General features: G+C 35.3%; 2 protein-coding genes across 2 annotated transcripts in view; both read left to right on the top strand.

The window, feature by feature from the left end:
* The window catches only part of LOC142345144 (adenylate kinase 9-like), a 163,123-nt gene extending 151,819 nt beyond the window's left edge, over window positions 1-11,304 (top strand). The window contains exons 32-44 of the mRNA XM_075397232.1: window positions 397-495; window positions 866-1,004; window positions 2,821-2,977; window positions 4,290-4,522; window positions 5,115-5,316; window positions 6,293-6,439; window positions 6,754-6,774; window positions 7,699-7,916; window positions 8,714-8,929; window positions 9,366-9,516; window positions 10,057-10,158; window positions 10,593-10,810; window positions 11,031-11,304. Of these exons, the coding sequence (XP_075253347.1) occupies window positions 397-495; window positions 866-1,004; window positions 2,821-2,977; window positions 4,290-4,522; window positions 5,115-5,316; window positions 6,293-6,439; window positions 6,754-6,774; window positions 7,699-7,916; window positions 8,714-8,929; window positions 9,366-9,516; window positions 10,057-10,158; window positions 10,593-10,810; window positions 11,031-11,242 (2,115 nt within the window). The 3' untranslated portion in view covers window positions 11,243-11,304. The remainder of the gene's footprint in view (window positions 1-396; window positions 496-865; window positions 1,005-2,820; window positions 2,978-4,289; window positions 4,523-5,114; window positions 5,317-6,292; window positions 6,440-6,753; window positions 6,775-7,698; window positions 7,917-8,713; window positions 8,930-9,365; window positions 9,517-10,056; window positions 10,159-10,592; window positions 10,811-11,030) is intronic.
* The window catches only part of LOC142344931 (NEDD4 family-interacting protein 1-like), a 98,738-nt gene that overhangs the window by 37,777 nt on the left and 42,690 nt on the right, over window positions 1-18,271 (top strand). The gene's annotated exons all lie outside the window — the stretch shown is intronic.

The raw sequence follows: 18,271 nt of genomic DNA on the forward strand, positions 1-18,271 counted from the left end.
TTCCGTTAGTAGACTAAGACTACGTAGAGTTAACCGTCGACTACGGAGTAATCCAGAGTGTTGCAAATAAGAGTTCCCGTATTGATATCTTGCAAAATGGCTGTTAGTAATTGTAAATACAGGATTTGAGCGCAAAAAGGAAAAAAAATGTCAAAAACACGATTTTTACTGTTATAATAAACTGTTATTAAAAATGGTGTTTAAAACACCTTCGGTTATAATTTTTTTTGTAACAGTAATAATCGTGTTTTTTGACATTTTTTTTCGTTTTTGCGGTCAAATCTTATATTTACAAGTACTGCTGTTGCATTGCAAAGATAGGTTTGGGAGTTTGTTTCACGGTGGATGTCTCCACAAATCGCTTCTTGTGATACAAGTTTGCATGTGTTTGAACAGAAGCAGAAGGTTGACGATGATGATGAGGATGAAGAAGAAGACGACATTGAAGCCATTTTAGCCGAAGAGTTTGAAGAGGAAGAAGCCGAGGAGGAAGAGGTAACATTAGCTATGAGAGGTCTCAAAACATAAAATAGTTTTTTTTTTTGGGGGGGGGGGGGTCTAAACTGACGCAACCCTATGGAAACGGACCAGTACTGGATTCGAACCATCATCTCTTCCTTGCAAATTTAGTGTGCTGAGAAAGAGAAAACACAAACTGGTCTTAAGATCTTAAACTTGGGAATTTCTCATAACCCGTTCTCACGTTCTTTCTTCTTCCTCAAGGCTTCACGTCTCTAGCCAAGTAAACGTTGAACAAGAAGAGCTTCTTGTCGAGTTATATCAAGGTAATTTTATGCAAAAAGACGTGCCTTACTACGGTATGTTCTACTCAAAATGAATATTTTGAGTCGTTGATTATTTGCAGGACGAGGAGCAAGAGTCGGATGCGTTGGAGCGTATCAAGGGAGAGATCACTGAGAGATTCGAGGATGAGAACAACAAGATGCAGGGAGTCATTGAGGCACTGGACGAGTTCATCATTCCCAAAATGGAAATCACTGCAGGTGTTTACTATTGAAACCTTTGTGAACAACTGGAATCAGTGGTAGCGTGAACATATGTATAATCACGTGGTCATTTTTTTGCACAATTTTGATCAAAGTTTTTCTGAATGTCGTAATATTTGAGCCGAGCCATGTGCAGTCTTTTTGTTCAGACAGCGGAAATCTTTTAGAAAAACCATACAAACACACACATTACACACAAACAGGCGCGCACACACTAATACAAACCCTGACGCCAATTTTTTTTTCGAAATTTAGGTAATTTGTTTTAACTCAAGTTTTGTGGTCGCTCATTTAGGGCTATATTGTCTTTTTTAGACAGAGTTGTGAACTTATTGAGGCTATTGCATTTTGACTCTAAACTTTGAAATGAACTTTGTAAAAGTTTTCCGAAAAATTATGTTTTGGTGTTTATTGAGCTCAGTGGGCCATTTTTTTCTAAATTTTGCAGATGGATTATAAATTTGATTTACTGTAAGTGTTTTTGTGTTCAGAAGATGTTCAAACGCCCAATTCGCTGCAAATGTTGCGTAATTTGTTCGATTTTGTAGGATTACACTCTGCCTCTATTTGTGTCCAACATGTAGAACATTGTGGCCCACACGGCAGTTATTTAATAGTAATGACGTAAATTTTACCTTAATATCCTTTCACTATTTGGATTAAATTTTCAAAGAAACAGAAACTTGAATTAATTTTCATAAAAAACTGAAAAATACAGAGAAAATGAGTTTTTTAAACTTCTTAAATATTTTTTGGAGTTTCACAATCAGTGAAACTTTTAATTTTTCAATTGACCGAATCGCTCACCTTGATTGTTTTTCTTCGAAGTTTTTGGTCAAATAGTTTAAATCATTAATTTTTGGGCTTGAAAATGAAACGAATTTTACTACAATTTTCTTCATTTGTTTTTAATTTTTTCCGCGCAATCTTTCCCCCCCCATTCGATCCCCCCCACGCGATCTTTCACCCCCTTTTTTTCTTTTCACTCCGAAATTTTTCCTGTGTGCCCCTTTTTAAAAGTTCTCGAAAAACAGAAATTTTTAAATTTAAATCAATACCTGATTCTTAGAGCTATAAAATGATGCGATAAAAAAATTGACCGCAGAAAAAGGCCAACCTCGCGTATATATATATATATATATATATATATATATATATATATATATATATATATATATATATATATATAGCCCCATTTTGAACAAAAGAAACTTTTGAACAATAATAGACAGATCAAGCTATTAAGAATATGATTTTGAATGCAGCTCGTAATAAAGATCATTTTGCCAAAAATATATCAACTGAATGTCCATATAGGGTTCAATTAGGAATACTTTAATCACCTCTTTTGCTCATTGCAAATTTCAAAACAGATTACAATTTCAAATCGATTACTTCAATTGGATTGTTTGTAAACGTGTGTCTTTTTTATGCAAAATTTTCGCTTGGCGGTTTTGACTTTTCGAGTGACTTTTACGCCCTTGACTTTTTGCTTTTCGCTTGATCTAAAATTCTCTCTCAATCACAATTTCAAGCAGCTGAACTCAATTGGTGGCAATTTAATACTAAAAGTCAAATGAAAATTGCGCCGAAACTGGTGCCATTTTTTTGCTTTAAATCTTAATAGTGGTATATGTTAACCTCTGTGGTAATGTGGTTATTTGAAGCCCACTATTGAACTTCTTAGTCCCATTTAGGCTCCCCCCCCCCGACTGAAGCAGGCTGCAATTGATTAGAGCTCCCACTAGTCGTTCGAGAGCGACTTAATTCTTCCGACGTTTAGTCGGTTATGTTTATTTTTTGTTGTTTGAAGGTCGAAAGGTGAAGATAGTGCGGTACTTGATCAACTCCAGACTTGAGAAGATGATCACGTGCAGAGAGAGTATCTTCGAGAGAGTGTACCCCGTGTCAATGGCACTCGCAAAGAGACTCCTCAACTCCGGGCACAAACACCCATCCATATTTGGAAGGTCAGATCTTAATCTAGGGTGACTCCCAGAGTGACCTTTCTTAGATGCCATATCAAAGACCATATATGGTTCCATCCAAGTCTAGGCAAAATTTCTTGTATGATATTGGTATGGTCTCTAAGAAGCCAGATATAAAATTGGGGAGGTTTTCTAAGATTTTACATTTAAAAGGTAGTTTCAGCAGAGCAGCACGTTTTTGATGATTTTCTCACAGTTCGAACTTTTTATGATCTCGGATATGGTATCTAGGAAACCATAAGCACCATACAAGACTTTGATATAGCACCTAAGATTGATTTGTGGTGGTCAGCCCGGGTCTTTTGATCAATATTGGAAATTACCCCTAAACATTACTCTCCTCCTTCATAAATAAATGCTCTGGTCATAAAACCAGCACTAACTATTGAACCTTGTAGATACAGTACCCCCTCCCCGTATATTACGACCCCTACGATTTGTGCCCCAAATTTTTCTACACTTTTATAATTGTATATTTAAATTGTAAGGGATAGTCTCAGCTCTTATGAGGCTCATGTGTGAATAAACTAATGAGTCTTTTTGCACTGATATTCCTATGTAGTACATTAATTAATAATACGTGGGAATGACCATTACAATTGATACATAACATTCTTAAGGTGGAAATTTATCAATTATGGATGTTTATTTTCTGTCAGTGGAAGCGAAACAGTTCCTTGAACTTCATTTTTTGCGGTGATGTATATTCAATACTTAATCAAGATGTATCTCCCATTACAGCCCCCACTCTCACGGATTTATAGCCCCACGTTATTGTATATTTACGGCAATGGGGTGAACATGGTGGCCGTCAAGCAAGCCGAATTTTGAAAATGAGGTCAAGTAAGCCGAAAAATTTTGGGATACCCGTATTTTAAATTGCCCCCGGTGGGCGCGCGTCGAGACATCGCCGCGATAACCAGCCCGCGGTGTCCGGATTACATCCCACAGCGGATGAGAGGCATGGCCATGGACAGCGGTCTGCTGATGCCCGTACCCACTAGATGTCTAAAAATTGTCGTATTTTTTTGGTGCATGGGAGTATGCACTATAATACTACAAGCAGTGTTGATTTTAACGGTTAACAATGTATTATTTCTGATAGATTACCGGTGTATATATGTTATATGCCCACTAAGCGGGGAGGAGGGGGGGTATGATAAGAAAGACCCAAGAATTGATTTAGAAGAGTAACCAGTTAATGGAACTGGTATATTAAATTTGCACGAATTAGATATTATTTAACTGTGATTGTAATCATCCATCAACTAAAGAAAACCGACTTGAATTTCAGATGGGACCCAGTTGACCTTCTGAACAAGAAAGCGTGTGTTCAACCTTTACAAACAGCCGCCAGTCCCACCTACGCAGCTGTGTATAGACAACACGTCTATTTCATGTCTTCATCTGAGAACAGATCTCTCTTCATGGACCAGCCGAGGAGATATGTCAGCCAGCCTCCTCCCAAACCCAGCATACCAATCCAGATTGCGATAATAGGACCACCCAAGTCTGGCAAAACTACACGTGAGAATTTCCCTGTTAACTTCTGACGGAAATATATCTAAGTTTTGAGCAGTGAAATGGGACCTCAAATGGGAAAAAAAGCAGTTGAATTCCAATGTCAGATATATGATACCGTGGCAATGGTAACGTATAAAAAGTAATGCAGATAACTAAATGTAAGAAAAAATATGTTTTTCTGGGCAAAATTTAGTTCAAGAAAACTTAAAGACTCTCCATATCGTGATGCCTTTATACCTAACTAATTTTATGAGAACAGGTTTGTAATGTCAATACGTTTTCTCTGTATTTAGTTGTCTCGACTCGAACTTTACCGGCGGAGATTTTTTGAAACTGAATCCTCGCTCACATTTTTCTATAATTATCTACCTTTGAGCAGATTTACAATAGTATATACGTAGCTGTTGTTCTTGACCTTTTATGAAGCGATGAAAACTATCATCTTTGTGAAAACAAGCATTAATTGTTCACTTATGATGCTAAAAAAGTCTTCATGTCTGTTCGTTAGGGTAGTGAAACAAGCTGCAATATGAAATAGTTTACGATAATTTTTTCATGTACAGACATTAACCTCCCTCTCAATTTTCTGTTTCAGTGGCGAATAAATTTGCATCTGAGTTTGGTATGATGAGACTCTCGATTGGGGAGGCAATTCGAACCATCTTGACCAATTTGCCCAAGAGTGAACTGGCCAGAAAGATGAACGAGTTTCTCTATCGCGGAAAAGCCCTCCCGGATGAACTGGCCGTGGAGGCTCTACAGTGCCAGCTACTGGACATGAAGTGCCAAACTAGAGGGTGGGTTCTTGGATCCAGTTTTAAAACCATTTTTGAAGTTCATATAATTCTTGAACTCAGCTTCTTGGTTTCAACTCAGCAAATTGACAATTTTTTGGTTTCAATAATTGGAATACAAAAAATCCATAGATTTTTCCCTTGATAAAGTATGCCTAAATTATTAAATTCCAAAGGTCGAAAGCTCTAAATGGGAGGTCAAATTGAAACAGCTGGCCACAAAAAGGCCATTTACATTATTCTCGACATGTGATCGCTGCTCTGCTTTTAATTGAGTATCAATTCTTGCATATTTAAGCCATTGAAACGTTCTCAGCTCGCAATGCTGAGAGAAAAAAATCCGATTCAACTTTAACAGTTATTTTCACTTTAATTGAACAATTTCAACTCCAGATTTTTAATTGCTCTTGAACAAAGTTCATAGCAATTATTGTAAACGTGTTGATGTTTTTTATGAAAAATTTTTACTTGACCATTTTGCGCTTTTCTTCTAGAACATTCTTTGACTTCTCAAGTGACTTTTTCACGCTTTCGCTATTCATTTTTGAGTGATCTCTATTGCTCTCACTCCGAAGTAAAGCTCGTTGCTATAAAATTGGTTGCAGCAGAGCAATAATTAGGGTCTGGTAGACGAGTGGTTAGTGCAGGTGGTTAAGGATTGGGAGGTCAATGTCTCAATTTTTTTTACTTTGCAATTTTGAATTAACAATTAACTTGGTTACCATGACTAGGTTTATAAAACAACAGATCACCAGTTTAATAAATCAATTTTCAACAGTTCATGTTAGTTTTCCAGATATGAAATATGTTCTATTCTCCCCACTTTGGTCAGGTAAGAATAAAAACTCATAATTAATTAAATTTTTTAATGTCTCAAATAGCGGTGGGGGAAAAATTTTTTCTGCCCGCCTCGTTCGAGAGCAATTCTTCCAACATTTGTCGGTTTATTCCTTCAAACATGGTTTTTGTTAATGTGTAGTTTTATCTTGGACGGGTACCCAGTGACCCAGAGACAGATAGAACTGCTAAATGAACAGCATATAGTGCCACACAAAGTCATACAGCTTGAAGTCCCAACTGACGAGGTTCTCATCCGAGGAGCCAAAGACAGACTATCACCTGACAGGTAAAGGGGAGTTTTTTTCAGGTCTTGACGACAACGAAGAGAATAAAGTTGAGAAGGATGCTGATATACTGTTTATAGCATACACTTTTTCGAACTCTGTAAAATGTTATCAGATTCATTAGAAGGTTACAGGTCTCTTATGCAAGTTTTGTGAGAAAACGTGACGAGCCTAAACTATAAAAATTTTGAGGTCATCGGGACACATCAATATGATTTTATGGACTATTATTTTTCAAGTTGTCATTTATATTTATTTCATGGCATAGATTAATTTATTGATCTTATTTTAAGTTTGGTCTTTGTTGAATTTTCAGTCCGCCACTTCCAGATAGAGCGTATGATTTATTATTTCATTTTATATCTTTAGTTCTCTTTTTCACTGTAGCTTTTATTGGTTATTCACGGTAGAATGAGTGAAACTGTTTCCTTTCCCGGGGGGGGGGTAGAATAGGACCATACCAGCTATAGTTCAAAATTAATAGTTGTTGGACCCGCCTCTTGTCAATCAGTGGTTTTACAAATACTTATCAGTGCCAAAACACGCATAATTTTGTTCACAATGAACGAACGATTTTGGTTGGGGGGGGGGGGGGTTGCAGCACCGAATGAATAATTTCTGATCATCACTGCTGCTTGTTTACTTTCTGTGGCATCTATAAATGTTAATTATATTGAAGTCACTATTTCATTGAGCTGCTTAGCTGCTTTAGTTTCTATGATATATTTATGCTCGGCTCCATTTGAAACACGAAGTAAAGTAAGCAAAATACAGCCCAAATTTCTTAAATATGCCCGAGAAACAATTTCGAGAAAGTTTCAAATGATTCCTTTTTTTTTCGAGTTGATAAAATGTCACTTATGGCTGACTTTCTATAGTTGTCAATAATTTTTTTGCAATTGCTTCAATTGTCGACGAGGTGAGGCTTTTAAAGCATAAGTTCAAAGATGAGGAATATTGATAATTGACGCTTTTGCTCTTTTAGGTTATATGACTCTGCTTGAAGTCACTGAGAACTTCTGTCACTTATATATCAAGCCAGAATATCGAAGTGTCTTCTGCAGAGTCACAAACCATGCTTAAAACACGCAACTTGCATGTTTGAAAAGGACGAAAGTCCAAGGAAGTCAAATTCTGACTAAACAAATAGAAACTTCCTGTATTTTTACTTCAGACTTTCGGCATTTTAAAATGAGCAAATGCATGTTTTAAGTTTTGCTTCGTTGCGATCTTTTATTGATTATGTCTATTGGATGTGCAGGGTTCTGCCATTGCATGATTCCCACAAGATCCTGTCAATTCGCCTGACTGCGTGGCAGAAGGAGGTGACTGGAGTGATAGAGTGGTACCAGAGGGAACACGACAACTTCCATTCTGTGGATGGAACCATGAGCAAGTGGTGGGTGGGGGAGAAGAGCAAACAGATTGCATTCGAGAGTGTCAGGGCCACACAGACATACATGGACAGAACCTATCAAGGTCAGATAGAACTTCAGGTGATTTTTAGATAGAACTTTCATCACTCAAATGTTTGGGTCTTTCCCATTATAGCCCCACCTCATGAAATTATAGCCCCCCATTATGGTATAATTACCATGATGGGGGGGCTATAGGTTATCTGGCCACTAAGCGGGGGGGGGGGGGTGCTATAATGGGAAAGACACAAATGTTTACGGTTAATCTTTATATTATTTGGAACACATACTTAGATCTCATAATTTTGTACATTGACCTTTATAATCTTGACCTTTTTAAGCAAGATTTTTCAAGATGTCATCAAGATATTTCCTCAGACTGAGATTCATCAGATCAGATTGAAATTCAGATTGTGCTAATGAATGGCGATATAGTTTTCCAGGGCCAGATTAAATTTAAATAATAAAAGATACCAATCGAGATCCCCATAATTACGTTCAATGTATGCTGGGGGGGGGGGGGGGAGTTCCCGTTATAGCCCCCTCTCCAATTAGCCCCTCCGTGGAGGGGGCTTTAATCGGAAAGACCCAACCTGAGAAATATTTCGTACTGATATAAACTTGATTTGGTTTGGTGCCGTGGAACAGACCGGTGCCAATTGGAATTAGCAGCCGATTGATATTTACTTCTGAATCCGATCTTAACTGACATTCCATATCTGGAAGACATTAAGTCGGAATTTGGTTCTAATTTTATTTTTTACTAGTCCATTTGATGACAGGACTAGCGCAATGCTTAAATTGATGCAATTGATAAAATGAAATTTTAATTGCACTAAAAACATCTTCACTAAATTTCAGGTAGTGCTGCTTCAATCAAGAACCTCTGCATAACCCCGACAGAGTTCCAGTCTCGTCTGGGTGTGTTTGGCCAGTACTGTCCTGTGAGTCTGGCTCTGAGAGGAGAGTTCTGTGACTGTTCCACTCAGCCCAACCTGGACTTGGCTGCTGAGTTCAGAGGGAAGTACTACAAGATGGCAACCCAGATGGAACTGGACGAATTCCTCATGAATGCTGGTCAGATATTTAGGCTTTTTTGCATTATAAACCAACCCCTTCCCCGACCCAAGCTTATTGGGTTCATATAACTTTTAGCATCCTCCCCATTAACATAATTATACCCCTTGAATTGGAAATATAATGGGGGAGAGAGCCTTTTTTAAATTTTATGGCGCAATTGTAATTAAAAAAATTTTCATAAATTGATTTAATGACGCTCGCTATAATGCATTGTCCGAACTTAAAAGTTTTCCGAATTTAACTCAGCTGTTTTTTTAAAATTATTTTCATTGTTTCTTCCTTTATGATAAATTAATTGTATTTCCTTTTGATAGCTGTGAGGCTTTATATTGGACAATTTAGGTAACAATATGAACAATTCTTCGGCTAAATTTGATTAATAAGTCAGTTTGGCTTGATAGATGTTGTATCACTTTCTCTTATTTAAATGCAGTAATGTATGTGCCTCCTCTGGCCCCCCACTCTCTCCCTCCTGAGGACGAGTTACCCAGAAGGAGAAGCCAGTTGGATGTGAAGGCCATGTTCCCAAAGAGGATAGAGCTCCAGGGATACGACCCAGTCTCCTTTTTGGATGGGAAAAAGAGGTATTATGCTCAGGCTACATAGACAGAGGCATCAAATGGTTTTTTTCTTTTTCCCCAAACCAAGCCTAAATGCTCTTCTAATAATATTTTGCAAACTTTTGATCTTGCAAAGCTAACGATCAGTCATGTTATTGGTCACATGAACTCTAGAAGGTTCTTGAAATACTCAGTGAAGCCAACATTAATAGTTGACCAAAGTTCGACTTCAATATATTTTAAATTATTTTGATCGAGCGGTCGAAATGCTAGCGATGAGCTGCAAAAGTACAGAGCCAAAAAGATCACTAATAAACTTATAGCTGCGCTATTGTGTCTAACATTTTAGTAACTGGACAAAATATAATAAAGTGATAATGTTATGTTGTTAGATTTTACGAGATTAGTAAATAATAGCGTAGCGGTAAAAATAGCGTTTCTTATTGGTGTTTTTTTCAACACTAAAGACTGCATTTTTTACACATAACCGATTTTACGGCTGGCACTGCGATCCTTATGGTAGCCAACTTTAGTTGAATAACGATTATGTTTTTATTTGTTCAGATACGAGGCAATAATCCCAGGAGATGCTGACAATTATGTGGTCGAGTATAGGAAAAAACTGTTCTGTTTCTCATCCGAAAAGAACTTGGAAAAGTTCCTCAGGTCAGCACACACATTCAATGTTTATACTCCTTCTTTTAGTCACCAGGGAAAATGATGCATCTAGCTATTTAAGGCAACATCTTGACAATTCGCGAAAAACTAAGAAATAATTTTCTGAGTAGCCAAAATGTCTTTGAACACCTTGTTAAAATCTTGACAATCATTTCTGGCTCATAATCGATTAGAAAAAAACCGTCGCGCGCGAACAAAAACCACCATGGAGAAAGCGAATTTTTGTTCAAACGACGTTTTCTGTTTCGGCGTGACCAAAATCCCCACTCCAATTTGACCTGAATAATCATCAAAGCGTTTGAACAAATGTCAATAAGAAAGACGATAAATGATTCAACGAAAGTGGGTTGTGGTGACGTTTCCGAGGTTTTTTACTGCGTTTAGTTTCTCTAAATGTTCAACATTTGCTGTTACTTGTTCAGACTGCCCGAAAAGTACTGGAACCTGACTCTTCCCCACAAACTGCCCCCTAAGAAGCAGCCGCTCTCAGTGACTGGACTGCCTATGCTGGGATACCTGGAACAGACAGTGGCCTCTGCCATCATCAAGAGTCTCACAGCGGTGGGAGGCAACAAACCCAAACACCCCTTCCTAAGTGCCACTAGAAGTGCATTAGTATACGTCGCATTCCACCTTAAAGGTAAACAACCCCAGCCGGGTAAACAACAACAAAATAAAATAAACACACCATTCACGGCATTATTTTGGTCTAAATTTTGTAATTAAATATTTGAACAGTAATTGTACAAAATTAGACGAAAGAGCCTCCTAACGAATATTTTGCTATTCGGGACTATTTTGTCTGGGACTGGTTTGTCTGTTGACCAGTAATTTAAACCCAGTTGTTTTTGTTTGTTTAGCGAACAATCCTTCTGCTTCTGACTTCAAAAAGAAGAAATACAAACAGAAACTTGAACAGTTTGAGGAGAAATGTGAGTTGATTCACTATTTGAGCAACAACATGACTGTGAGCTACAGGGAACCTCAGCACAGACCAATCGACTTCGACCATAAGATGACGTCATTTCTACAGTTGAAAGACACGCAACCCTCTCTTAGCTTAATCTCATGAAAACTTTATCAAGTCAACCTATATTCATAACATCTCAGAAACGTAACATTTCATTCGTTGGTACTCCATCAGACAACGTTGCTTGTAACACTTTCAAAGGAAATTTGTTTTCATTTTTTTTACAGGGAGTAAGAAAGTGAAAATATTCTTGACAAAAAAAAATTCTCTGGAAAATTTCAAAAGAGAAAACATTGTTAAATTGATGGACCTGTACTACCAAGGGTTGAGATATTTTTCAATTCTTAACTGTACAAAATAAGAACAGAAATTAGCGACAGGTTTGTGAACCCAATAATAGCCCAGTAATTATTTTTGGATTGATTTAATTTTGGGCAACAGTTTTGAGGTGTTATGTATATCTGACGTAATTTTTAACATCAAATGTGATTTGATCTATCATCTTTGGCTTAAAATTAATAATAATAATAATCATGAATTGTAAATAATGTGAAATGTTGATCTCTATTTGTAAATATGTACATTGAGAGCATTCGGTCACCTCTTAAAGAACTTCGAATATTTTTCGACTATTACGTTTTTGACTGTATAAGATTGTTGAATAATAATTTCTCTCAAACGAAGTATGTAATAATTAATTAGTCCTGCTGGTCTTTCTTAACGCGTTTTTTAATTCGCACTACCAATTTTTCGTCTTCTCGTTTTTTTCATCTGACTAATTAATTTTTCTGGTTTTTCCCATTATAGCCCCCATAAAATTATAGCCCCCATTATGGTATAATTACCATGATTGGGTGGGGGGGGGGGGCTATCGGTTATCTGACCACAAAGCTGGGGGGGGGCTATAATGGGAAAGACCCATTCTTTCCTCAAAAACGTGATAAACACAAAAGCCAGGAGGACATTCAGTTTCATTGGATCCTCACTGATCACTTGTCTCTAAGTATGCGATTCACTGAACTGGAAAGTGTTTAAGACATAAATTCATTGTGCGAAGGGCTGCTCTAAGAGTTTGACCCCTCCATTCCACCCGTAACCTCGCACGCTGGCCCCTACGTTTAGTCGCCATCCAACACAACTGCGCTCACCTCCGCTGGATTGGCTCACCACCCCCCCCCCCCACTCAATTAAAATAAAGCTAGCCTTCCCAAGCCTCAGCTAGCTACTGACAAAGTTTAGTCATTTGAGAGCAATTCGCACGACTTTAGTCGGCAAGGTTTGAAGGTGTTTTCTTGTTACCTTTGTTGATACGTCTTTGAAGATTTTAATACCTTATTGTGTAAATTGAGAGTTGATTGAACGAAAAAGACTTTGAAGACGTCAATCAGCGCATCAGAAAGGAGAATAGCTCTAGTTCTCATAGAGTCCTGACGACGACTTTGAAATTGCGATTATTAGAAAACACATGAGAACCGACTTGTGAAAAAAATTGTTGAAATCATTTTCATAATTTTGAGTAAAATAATTGACTTCGAAAGTTCGAAAGGAAATCGAATAGTTTCTTTGATGACTTGTTGATTAAATTTTTAATTTCATAACAGCAACACAACTAATTGTGGAAATCATGCGCACTTGCTTTTTTCTAAGAGGCCTTAACGGTAATTTCTTCCTGACAGAAATGTTTTTGGAAATTTTTGAACAACATGGTGATTATTCCTGTGATAAGCCGTTCAAACCGTTCCTCTGTTCAAACCGCTGTTTACGAGAGAATGAGAAATTGATTTGTAAAAAATTTTCTGTAAGCAATCGCAATTTTTTTTCACGTACGGCTTTTTTAAAAGTTTTTTTCTTAGTTATTTATTTAGAAATTTGGTTGTGATATTGTATAATTTTTCAGGGTAGGTTTCATAGTGTTTTTTTCAGGTTTCTGTTATATAATATAAATTTTATCACCCATTTGCAGGTTTTTCAGCTATCTTGCTGAATTTCAGGTCGGTTTTAGCCATTTTTTGCTGAATATTTTGTATTATTGGCTCAATAGGATTTGAAAAGAGGCCTGTTACTGACGGAGTTTTAAGATATCAAGTGAGAACAGTTTTGTTGTTGTATAATATGTTTCTTGTTGGGAACTATGACGAAACAGTTCTCATCTGTCTTTTTTCTTAATTTCTTGCATTTTTTCGTGTTTTCTATTTTTCGCCACTCATTTTTTAGCCTATTATGAATTCCAATGTGTTTTTCAAGCGTTTCAATATACCTTTCTTTCTGCCTAAATGGATTTTTCTTCGGCTTTTTGTGCCCTTGTATTATGAAATAAAAATAGGTACTTTATTCTAGTTTTATTACAATTTTTATGAACTTTTGCATCGTGAATTTACAACAAATTTTTTTTCTATAATTTTTATGAAAAATTCAGGTAGGTTCTAGTCATTGGAATGGGTTGTTTTTTGTTTTCTTTGTATCGTTTCCATGTTTTTTTAAGATCTGTTCAAACTTTTGCCACTTAGTGAGAAGTGAAGTTAGATTGATGATTTTAATCACGTGGGAGTTCTAAAAGGAGGCACAAGCGAGCAGGACTTCAAGTTACTTTTAATGTAGAGTCAGAAATTGGAACTTAAACAAAATTTCTGTTTTTGAAAGCAATTTTTTTTTCATTTGCGTCAATTTGACTCCTGTTTTCAGTGTTTCTTCTCTTTTGCAATTTTAATATGACACCTGTTTATTCTAATTGTGCTTATTTGCATTTGATTGAATTCAGCAAAGGTCAGCTAATGCTTTTTATAACTTTGACTCTATTCGTTGGCATAAAATATAAATGAGCATTTGATTTTTGCCCCTTTTTTGTTGTAATTCTGTTGTCTTATTAATTATTATTTTTAATTACAGGTCGATTTGGTTGCTATTGAAGCGCACAAGAGCCTAATAAATGGTTTTCGTTCTTGGCTGGTGTTTTTTATAACATTGACTTGATTTGTTTTCAAAACTCTTGAAAAGTATCGCTTTTCAAATAATGAAATTTTCAAAAGTAATAAACTTTTGAAATTTTCGATTATTTGCTCCACTTTTCTGGGTTCCTTTTTTCTCCTCAGAAATTGCGATTATTAGAAAACACATGAGAACCGACTTGTGAAAAAAATTGTTGAAATCATTTTCATAATTTTGAGTAAAATAATTGACTTCGAAAGTTCGAAAGGAAATCGAATAGTTTCTTTGATGACTTGTTGATTAAATTTTTAATTTCATAACAGCAACACAACTAATTGTGGAAATCATGCGCACTTGCTTTTTTCTAAGAGGCCTTAACGGTAATTTCTTCCTGACAGAAATGTTTTTGGAAATTTTTGAACAACATGGTGATTATTCCTGTGATAAGCCGTTCAAACCGTTCCTCTGTTCAAACCGCTGTTTACGAGAGAATGAGAAATTGATTTGTAAAAAATTTTCTGTAAGCAATCGCAATTTTTTTTTCACGTACGGCTTTTTTAAAAGTTTTTTTCTTAGTTATTTATTTAGAAATTTGGTTGTGATATTGTATAATTTTTCAGGGTAGGTTTCATAGTGTTTTTTTCAGGTTTCTGTTATATAATATAAATTTTATCACCCATTTGCAGGTTTTTCAGCTATCTTGCTGAATTTCAGGCCGGTTTTAGCCATTTTTTGCTGAATATTTTGTATTATTGGCTCAATAGGATTTGAAAAGAGGCCTGTTACTGACGGAGTTTTAAGATATCAAGTGAGAACAGTTTTGTTGTTGTATAATATGTTTCTTGTTGGGAACTATGACGAAACAGTTCTCATCTGTCTTTTTTCTTAATTTCTTGCATTTTTTCGTGTTTTCTATTTTTCGCCACTCATTTTTTAGCCTATTATGAATTCCAATGTGTTTTTCAAGCGTTTCAATATACCTTTCTTTCTACCTAAATGGATTTTTCTTCGGCTTTTTGTGCCCTTGTATTATGAAATAAAAATAGGTACTTTATTCTAGTTTTATTACAATTTTTATGAACTTTTGCATCGTGAATTTACAACAAATTTTTTTTCTATAATTTTTATGAAAAATTCAGGTAGGTTCTAGTCATTAGAATGGGTTGTTTTTTGTTTTCTTTGTATCGTTTCCATGTTTTTTTAAGATCTGTTCAAACTTTTGCCACTTAGTGAGAAGTGAAGTTAGATTGATGATTTTAATCACGTGGGAGTTCTAAAAGGAGGCACAAGCGAGCAGGACTTCAAGTTACTTTTAATGTAGAGTCAGAAATTGGAACTTAAACAAAATTTCTGTTTTTGAAAGCAATTTTTTTTTCATTTGCGTCAATTTGACTCCTGTTTTCAGTGTTTCTTCTCTTTTGCAATTTTAATATGACACCTGTTTATTCTAATTGTGCTTATTTGCATTTGATTGAATTCAGCAAAGGTCAGCTAATGCTTTTTATAACTTTGACTCTATTCGTTGGCATAAAATATAAATGAGCATTTGATTTTTGCCCCTTTTTTGTTGTAATTCTGTTGTCTTATTAATTATTATTTTTAATTACAGGTCGATTTGGTTGCTATTGAAGCGCACAAGAGCCTAATAAATGGTTTTCGTTCTTGGCTGGTGTTTTTTATAACATTGACTTGATTTGTTTTCAAAACTCTTGAAAAGTATCGCTTTTCAAATAATGAAATTTTCAAAAGTAATAAACTTTTGAAATTTTCGATTATTTGCTCCACTTTTCTGGGTTCCTTTTTTCTCCTCAGTGGTTTTTCCTAGGCTGTTAAAAATAAGCATTTTAATAAAAAAAATTGTTGATGTTTTCTTTTTTTTGACACTAATATTTTTCAGAATATTGTTTGCAACTTATGGATTTTACAGTTTACTCTTGTCTTATTTATTAAGGTCATTAATGACAGGTCCGATATGTTGCCAAAATTGATATTAGGTATCTAAATTAACCGGTTCATTACTTTCTATGGTTGATACGCTGTACTTTTTCCAAATAAAAGTCAGTCAATTTTTGAGTTCTTGCCTCCGTTTTATTGTTTTTGTTTTCTTGTTAAAGGGTCTCGTCAATAACAAGAACCATTGTTTGCAATCAAAAGGTGGATGAAAGAATTTTAATGATTTCTAAAAGGATATGGTTGCCCACAGTTCAGAATTTTGGAAGTTGGTTATGAGGTTCTTTTACTAAGAAAGATATGATTTTTGCCAATTTCTTCGTTTTTTCGTCTTTTTTATTTTACTTTGAATGTCAATGATTACTACAGAAAAACTCTGTGTTCACTCATCTGAAGATTTCTTAGAGTCACTATTTCGTCAACATGAATTGGTTTTTTCAGTAATTCTTAAAACACTAAATACGAGAAAAAAAACGTTTCTAATTTTTTCATATTTTGTTAATATTTGCTCCAGTTGTTTTTTTTTGTTTGGTCCAGTTATTCGGTCCAGTTATTTGGTACAGTTATTTGGTCCAGTTGTTCTGAAATATGATGTAAAAGACAATTTTGCAAGTGCGAAAATTTTGATTTTCTTTTGTTGTTGAAAAAAAATTAGAGCGAACGAAAGAGGAGCTAGTGTTTTTGTTCATACCAGTCTTCAAAGAAAGCAAAATGAAAATATAAGGCAAAATTTTTTTTGCTGAGCGAGCCAAATTTATTGGTTACGTGCGGCTATTTCGAAACAGTTTTTTAAAGTTTTTCCTTTGATTTTTGTGTTAAGTGATTTTCTGGTGAACGTTCTGACCATCTCAACAACATATTAAAGTTTTATATAAAATTTCTGTAGGCTTTTCTTGTGATTTAAACGCTTTTTACGGTTTTTGTACCCTTTTTTGTTATTGTCTTGGTTAATTTTTTTAGGTTGCGATTATCTTTAATTTATAGTTGTGAGATTTTAAGTTTCTTAATATCAGTTTACATTTTTTTTAGTAGAGGAAGATGGTCTTAACTTTGGGCAACGCATATTTTTTCTGTTTTTGAAAAACTTTGTCTAATTCTGTTGTTGGTTCTACCGTTCAGAATATTTTGTCATGCTGAAATATTTATCTAGAGTAGGTAGTGGAGTTGCCATTACTAAGTGAAATTACATGAACATTTGACAGAACACATTTTCCAAGTTCAAATTTTGCATTATTGTATTTTTTAACTCTTGCTCATGTTTTAAGTGTTTTCCTATGAGTTTGGTTGTCATATCAGAGCTCAATCGATACAGGATGACTGTTTTGTGAATGTGTGCTGACAGCAGTGATTGAGACTTCGCAATTTTTAGAAATATATTAAATGATTTTACTGATTTTTTAGATTTCGTCCTGTAATTCTTTTCTTTTGCTCGGCCTTTCTCCTTTTTGGAATTTACCGTTGTTTATGATTTCCCATCACCTGATTTTTTTTGTTGAACAAACTTAAATAATAGCAGACAATGTATTATAAACAATGCATCTGAAGCAGCAACGAATGAAAACTTTCCAAGTAAAAAATTCCTAATTTGCCTTTTCCCTGGTAGTTTGTTTCCTCGTTTTTTTTTTCAAATTGAATATAAAGATGTTATTAGTTTTTTCAGTTGGTGTTTAGCTTAGGTTTAGGATGTATTTTTCTTTGGGTTGATTTTGGAGTCTTCTGGCTATATATTTTTTTAAACATCTGTTCACATTTTAATGATTTTTGAAGTCAAATTATAGCGTGATTATAGTCAAGCCGAAAGAGGAAGCGGAGCTAAAAAATTGAGTGGTTTTAAGGCGTGAGTACTTTTTACTCGAATTGTCAAGTAGAGTAGGAAAACGGTGTTTAAGCAAAAATTAATTTTGTCTATTGTGACCTTTATTTGTCCGCATGCGGCAATTTGATAATTTGATTTCAATGTTTGCTTTTTTTCTCGATTTTCTTATCGGTTTTTTAAATGGTTTTTCAAATCCAGTCATAGTTCATTCTAGGTCTAATTATTTGTTGAGTCACTGAAAATTCCCCGAACTGTATGTAGGTCAGGACTTGTCCTGCAATGTTTTATCTCTTCTTTGAGGGCTCTGCTTCGGTGACCACATACACTATTGAGGTAAGTTTGAACCAATTTTGTTTATAAATCAATTCAACCCTTTACTATGATATCTACAAGATTAAAGTGAATATTTAAAAGACAGGTTAAAATTATTTAGGCCCAAT

The sequence above is a fragment of the Convolutriloba macropyga genome, chromosome 8 (assembly GCF_964194025.1).
Source record: "Convolutriloba macropyga chromosome 8, txConMacr16.3, whole genome shotgun sequence".
NCBI lineage: Eukaryota > Metazoa > Xenacoelomorpha > Acoela > Convolutidae > Convolutriloba > Convolutriloba macropyga.